At 42.3% G+C, this 6,705-nt stretch overlaps 1 gene segment (V, D, J or C); it reads left to right on the top strand.

Moving 5' to 3' along the window:
* The first annotated feature begins 2,694 nt into the window (after positions 1-2,694).
* Positions 2,695-5,940, top strand: LOC116987503. The segment is given in 3 exon segments: positions 2,695-2,766; positions 2,861-3,205; positions 5,446-5,940. Coding segments are annotated over 3 exon segments (714 nt in total).
* Positions 5,941-6,705: the final 765 nt, after the last annotated feature.

Below are 6,705 nucleotides of genomic sequence, written 5' to 3'. Positions count from 1 at the left end.
TTGTGTGATCAGCAAACTTGGAGATGTTGCATTTAATTCCTTCAGTTATAATATAATTATATAATCGTTAATATATATTGTTAATAACTGAGGTTCCATCACTGAGCCTTGCGGCACTAGTCACTGCCTGCCATTCTGAAAAGGACCCGTAAATTCATACACTTTGTTTCCTGTTTACCATATAGTACACCATCCATGTCAATACCCTACCTCCAATATCACCACATTATTTACCAGATCAACCTTTGATTCCTCACCTTATCAAATGCCTGCTCGAAATTATATCTGCCTGCCATGGTACTTCTTCAAAGACTTTCGGTAAATTGGTGAAACGTCCTTCATAAATTCATAAATTGTAGGACCAGAATTAGGCCTTTCGGCTCACTAATTCTACCCCGCCATTCTATCACGCTTGATTTATCTCTGCCTCTCAACCCCATTCTCCTGACTTCTCCCCATAACCCTTAACACTCTTACTAATCAACAACCAATCAATCTGCACCTTAAAAATATCCATTGACTTGGCTTCCACAGCGTTCTGTGGCAATGAATTCCACAGATTCACCACCCTCTGACTAAAGAAATTCCCCCTCGTCGCCTTTTGTAAATGTACGTCCTTTTATTCTGATGCGATAACCTTTGGTCCTGGACTCCCCCGCTCGTCGAAACATCCACATCCTCTCCATCCAGGAGGGGTGGAGGCGCTCTCTTAAAGTCTACTATCAATTCCACCGTCTTAAGAGCATTGAGCTCCAGGATGTAGCGAAGGCACCAGGACGCCACCTGTGTTACTTCCTGTCTGTAGGCAGATTCCTCCCCAACCCGGATCAGTCCAATCAGGGTTGTGTGGCCCCTGGGATCCCTGGGATCACCCCCGTAAACCTCCTCTGGACCCTTTCCAACGCCAGCTCACCCTTCCTCAGATTGGAGCCCGACACTGTTCACAACACTCCAAATGCGGTCTGACCAGTGCCTGATAAAGGCTCAGCATTACATCCCTGGTTTTGTATTTTGTTTTTGTGTTCTGGCCCTCTCGAAAGAAATGTTACCATTGCATTCGCCTTCCTGACTACAGACTTGTAAATTAACTTTTGGGGAATCCTGCACCAGCACTCCCAAGCCCCTTTGCACCTCCCATTTCTGAATGTTCTCTCTTTGTCAACAACATTTTGACTTTTACGAGATGACCTTATTGATCATTTTGTCAGTACCCTTTATATCGTTTTAGTAACAGCTTGCAATATTTCTGTCTCTCTTCCTTTCTGAAGGAAAATGATCACCAAGGAACGTCCATGGTAGTTTTGAAATAAAAACTCAAAGCAATTAATTCAGCGCTGCAATGAGATGAATTACGATGCTAGGATGAAATACAATACATCTTAACACCCTGTCAGACCGTGGCTCTATCAACTTCCTAATGCAACTTTTGTGAGTTTGTTCCTTGCTTCCACTTCCATGTCTGCAGCCGTTTCTGGGATGTTGTCCGTGTTCTGTAGTAGTGCAGACCGATGAAAAATAACAGTCTACATTATCTGTCATCTCCATATTCCCCTTTACTTTTACCCCAGATCCCCTACTTCATTTTCACTCTATAGGTTGTAATAAAAATGACAGACATTCTTATTATCATGCATTAACACTTCTAGCTGACGTCCAACAATACTTTAATATACTCATTGAATGCTTCGACATATTATTTTACAATTCGCTGTTCAATTTTCTGATTTCCATTCAACTTTGCTCATAGAAATTTTTTTTGCTCGTAGTTTACTTTAACATGTTTAGATAATCGTGGATGTGTCATGCACTTGGATTTTATTTCTTGTGGCACGTGTGTAGTTTCTGTCTTTTGAATGATTACTTTGAAAGCTTCCGTCTACATCTGGCATTTCCGATATTTTAATTGAATTTGCTGGAGGATTTCAAGTTCAAGTTCACATTTAGTGTCACATACACGCACCAATTATGGTACAGTGATATTTGAGTTACCGTGCAGCCATTCAAGTAAAAATAACACAATACATTCAGCTGGCTCCGTTCCATGGCATGCATTTACCCCTATACAGCATTCCCTCACCCTCACATTTCCACTTTAATTAATGATGTATTGTTCTTCCCATGCCCTTCAATTCGACCGTCTGAAGGGTCAACATCTACTCGTTCTCTCGCATTGCGATGAAGACATATTAACAGACTCACCTGTGCCGTTTAATTTCACCATTAAAGTGGACACTTTAAATACAATGAAGGGGCTAATGGTGGAATGGTGCCTTGCGATATTACACTGCGAATTATTTGTAGGAAAAGGACAAATGTATTATTTTATAATTATTTGGGAGCTTAAGATGATTAGTGTAAAGTCTCTACAGTGCCACCATTCACACAGCTGACACCGTTTACTCAGTAAATAAGAGCCTGCTCTCACACAACAGTTCCCGTCTGAGTCTCAAAGCTTATCTCCCCCTCCCCCCGCCGCCGTTGAGTTCACCGTTGTCTGCTATTCTCCTCCCACTTAAAACAACATGAATATTTCTTTCTCCCAAAGGGCTGGAGCTGCAGAAATATCATTTTACCTCGAGCCAATAATTCAGTGAATCGATGTCACGTGGATAAAGATTTGCATGAATAATTAATAATTAGTGACTGAAGACTTTAAAAGAGAAACTTGGAAAGGGCTCAAAACAGTTTGTGCAGCAAAATATTCCCTTATAACCTTCAACATGGTTGAATGGGTTTGGGTTCTCTCCTTGGTGACCTGTTTCCACTGTGAGTAGAGCGCATAATGATTAATGCTGTATCGTTTTACATTCTGCTGTGTTTTTTCTAATGGTTCTGTATATTTATCTGTTATTTCTATCAGCTATAAACGCGGAGACTACCTTGACTCAGATCCCGTCTATATCAAAATCGCCGGGAACAACCGTCAAAATCACCTGTGCATGGTCAGGGGGCAGCATCGGTAGCTACACGAGCTGGTACTGGCAGAAGCCGGACAGCAGCCCTGTCCTCGTGTGGTATGGAAGCTCCACCAGAGGCACCGGAATTCCAGACAGATTCGCGGGGTCCGTGGACTCATCCACGAACCAAATGCATTTAACCATCACCAACGTGCAAACGGAGGACGCTGCCGATTATTACTGTGCTGTGTGGGACAACGGTAAAGACCAATTCACCTTTGGGAGAGGAACCAAACTGAATCTAAGCAGTAAGTAAAGTATTCACGGTGTGAATCACGAATCTTTGAACTTAGGTTTTGCTTTCCATCATAAATCCACTGTAGAAAGATCCTATTAAACCAAAGTAGACAGAACGGGTCAGCCAGCATCTCCGTTAGACGTATAGATGGTCAACGTCTCGTGTCGGAATCTTTGCGAGACTATCCCGAACGGAAATATCATCTTTCTTTGTCCTCCAGAGATGCTGTCTGATCCGTTGGATTACTTCAGCACTTTGTGTTGTACTCAAGCTGCCAACATTCGTTGTTTCTCCTACGTGAATTTGTTTTTTTTAAATAATCCTTTACCTCCATCCCTACAAATCTGCGCTCATCTATCCGTGGCTTCTTGATCATCGTGGAATTTAACGCTTTCACAGACTGACAGCTGTGCTTCAAAGTTGTTAAATTCTGGAATAATCTGAAGGTCTATTTCCCACTTTCTTCCCTGATTTTCACGAAACGTGCTCCTTAAACAGGAATACTGATTCTCTGATATGAGGTATCCTCAAGTGGCGGGTTCCATGTGAGACTGCTGCTATTGGTCACTTTGCTTCAATATAAGCGGAATGCAAACCAAAACTGTTGCCGTTACTTGAACAAATGTTCGGGAAATTATGAGATTACATTAGTTTACAGTATATTGTGGACACGGAGAATACCAACTCTGAGAGTGGGCCAAATAGAATCATTGGAAGCATCCAAAGGAAAGTTAATAAACATTTGGCAAGGGATGTCGGTGAATTTAACTGGGATATTTTAGGAATTGCAAATACCCATTAGGGCAAATTGCGCGAAGTTAATTTCTGATCGTTTTAATTATACCACGAGGGTGAAGTGGCGTTTCGACAGGGTTACATGCGCTCCCTACAACAGCGCTAAAACTAATTGTCAAGGAAAAGGTTAAGAACAAATATTTAAACGCTTCGCACGGCAACATTTCAATTCCCTTTACGCGAAAGTGTGGCGGATTGTTGCAAGTCTGATTCAGCTCCGAAATTAGAAACAAGAGCAGAACCGGATTCGGGTTCATTTCTCGTTCAGCGAGCCATTGCCACCTTAGCTGATCACATTTGTGTGTATATACCGTCAGACTCTTTGTACCCACCTTGTATTACCTGCAAGGGATTTTGATGCTGGTTCTCCGATTGTCACCGAGTGTATGATGTAGCAGAAAACGCAGACGGTTCATTATGCTGTTAAACATGATCCCTCTGAGTGGTGATTTTTTTTTTACGGGCAGGCAGTTGGTAGACCGACATGTCACAAAGCTTCAAAGAGCGAGACATCATTTTGGCATTTTCGGATAAATTAGTGCAGAAATGGGAACACAAGTAATCGAGGTTATTGCTGAAATGCCTTGAATCGTACGATTGGAAGGAAATAGTACAGCGTCTTTAAATTCAGCATTAGCTTGAAATGTTTTATAAAGTCCGAATATGTTGGATGTTAAACCCAGAGCTGTCTGGACATGTGTCAGAAGGAATTTGAATCTGACCAAAACATCCCTTTAGCTTTACCATTCATTTTTCTGACCGCCACCATCATTGAATCATGGACTTTCTGGACCATGTGGAAGATTCACTAATAAGTAACATTCTAAAGACTATTCCGGGATAGAATTGGGATTACTATTTAAACAATCATTAATTTGGAAATGCTGCTCATTCTGCCAGGATGAGTTGTATGTCCATTTTTTCTGCCCGTTTCCATGATCTGTAGAACATCGTATGTTATATGTTTTACCAAACCTCGGATATACCCCCATAACAATTAACTTATCATGATTCTGCTGTATAAAATGAGGTTTATAAATGAACGGGGATTGTAAAGCCAGTGGAACAGTCGTTCAGTCCACCGATCTCATGCCGACCGGGGTGCCCTACTCGAGCTGGTCCCATTTGCGCGTGTCAGGCACATATCTCTTTGAACCTTTCTTATCCAAGTATTAATTCAAATGTTTATTTAAATGGTGTTATTGTACCTGCCTCATCAACTTCTCTGGGGAACTCATTCCATGGAGTCAACGCATTATGTGTACAAATGTTGCCCTGAACCAAAGCCCTCTAATTCTTCATTCTCTTACTACGGGGAAAATATTCCATGCGCTAACCCTATGTATTCCCCTCGCGATTTTGTACACCGCCATGCGATCACCCTAAGGTCTTCTACACTCCAAGGAATAACTGATAAATAATTCACTTGTATTTATTTCAATTCTTTATTTCTAGGTCCGCGCTCTCCCACCGTTTCCATTCTGGCGCCATCAATGGGTGAAGTCACCGCAAAAAGTACCGCCACCCTGGTGTGTTTGGTGAGCGGGTTCAACCCGGGCGTTGTCGACATTGAGTGGACCGTGGACGGCAGTGCGAGAAGTGACGGCGCTGCGACCAGCCGGGTCCAGCAGGAGAAGGACAACTCGTTCAGTGCGAGCAGTTACCTGACTCTGCCAGCCGCCTACTGGAACTCACACGACCTTTACTCCTGTGTGGTTAAACACGAAACCCAGGCAACCCCGATTAAGGCCAATATCGCCAGATCCAGTTGCCTCTAATTCAAAGGATCAAATTCCCGATTTGCTCCATTTCTTTGTAAATTAATCCAATATTCAGATATGGAATGTCCGCTTTAACAGGGTATTTGTTCAAACGCAGCACGTGTGCATTTTGTTGCCGTGAATGCGATGTCCGTATTTTACGGTGAACTGACAAACAATAATGTAACATTTAATGCAATAAAAACGATTATTCTATTCACGATGCATCGTTGTAATTTTCTGTGCAAATTTCCTTGCCTTCAATAGAATAAAAACAATAATGTCCGATGATGCCAGTGTGTATAAATTGGCATTTTGTGAAACTTCGTAATATTTCAAATAAACTGCGAGTTCATGATTGATAGTGATCCATGTGTTAGGACGGTTGAAGGGACCGCTTGCACATACCCCCCCCCCCCCCCCCCCCCCCCCCCCCAGATTGAAGAAATTAGGTGCAAATCCATGTCTCCGATTTTGGATATCCCAGAAATACGGAAATACGCAGTCTTGGCATTACGCTAATATGCTTGAAGTACCCAAATGTGTCCAATCGATCCGCACTAAATATCACAATATATCAGTGTTTATACCATGAAAAACGCGATGAAAAGTGTGGGTTGACGGATTAGTTAACCGCGGCATTACCGGGGTCTTTAATCAGCTCAACATTAATCACCAGAAGTGGTCATATATTTAAACAGTATAACGAGAGGAATACATTTCAGGCTCGTAGGGGTGAGCGCTAGGGGGGACTTGAAGGGGGGCTTCGCAACAACAATTAACCGGAGTAAAAGTAGTTACTTCGCAATTCCCAGAAATGGGATAAACAGCTTTCGGGATATGGCAACTCCTTCGATTTTCTTCTCTGGGAATAAAAAAAAATGTTTAACAGGGGGAATAAATTGTGAAAAGTGATGTACTGTGGCTGGGGGAAACCTGCATCCGATGTGGCTAG

This window comes from Amblyraja radiata, chromosome 25 (genome assembly GCF_010909765.2).
Source record: "Amblyraja radiata isolate CabotCenter1 chromosome 25, sAmbRad1.1.pri, whole genome shotgun sequence".
Classification (NCBI taxonomy): domain Eukaryota; kingdom Metazoa; phylum Chordata; class Chondrichthyes; order Rajiformes; family Rajidae; genus Amblyraja; species Amblyraja radiata.
This window is presented reverse-complemented; position numbering and strand designations above follow the sequence as displayed.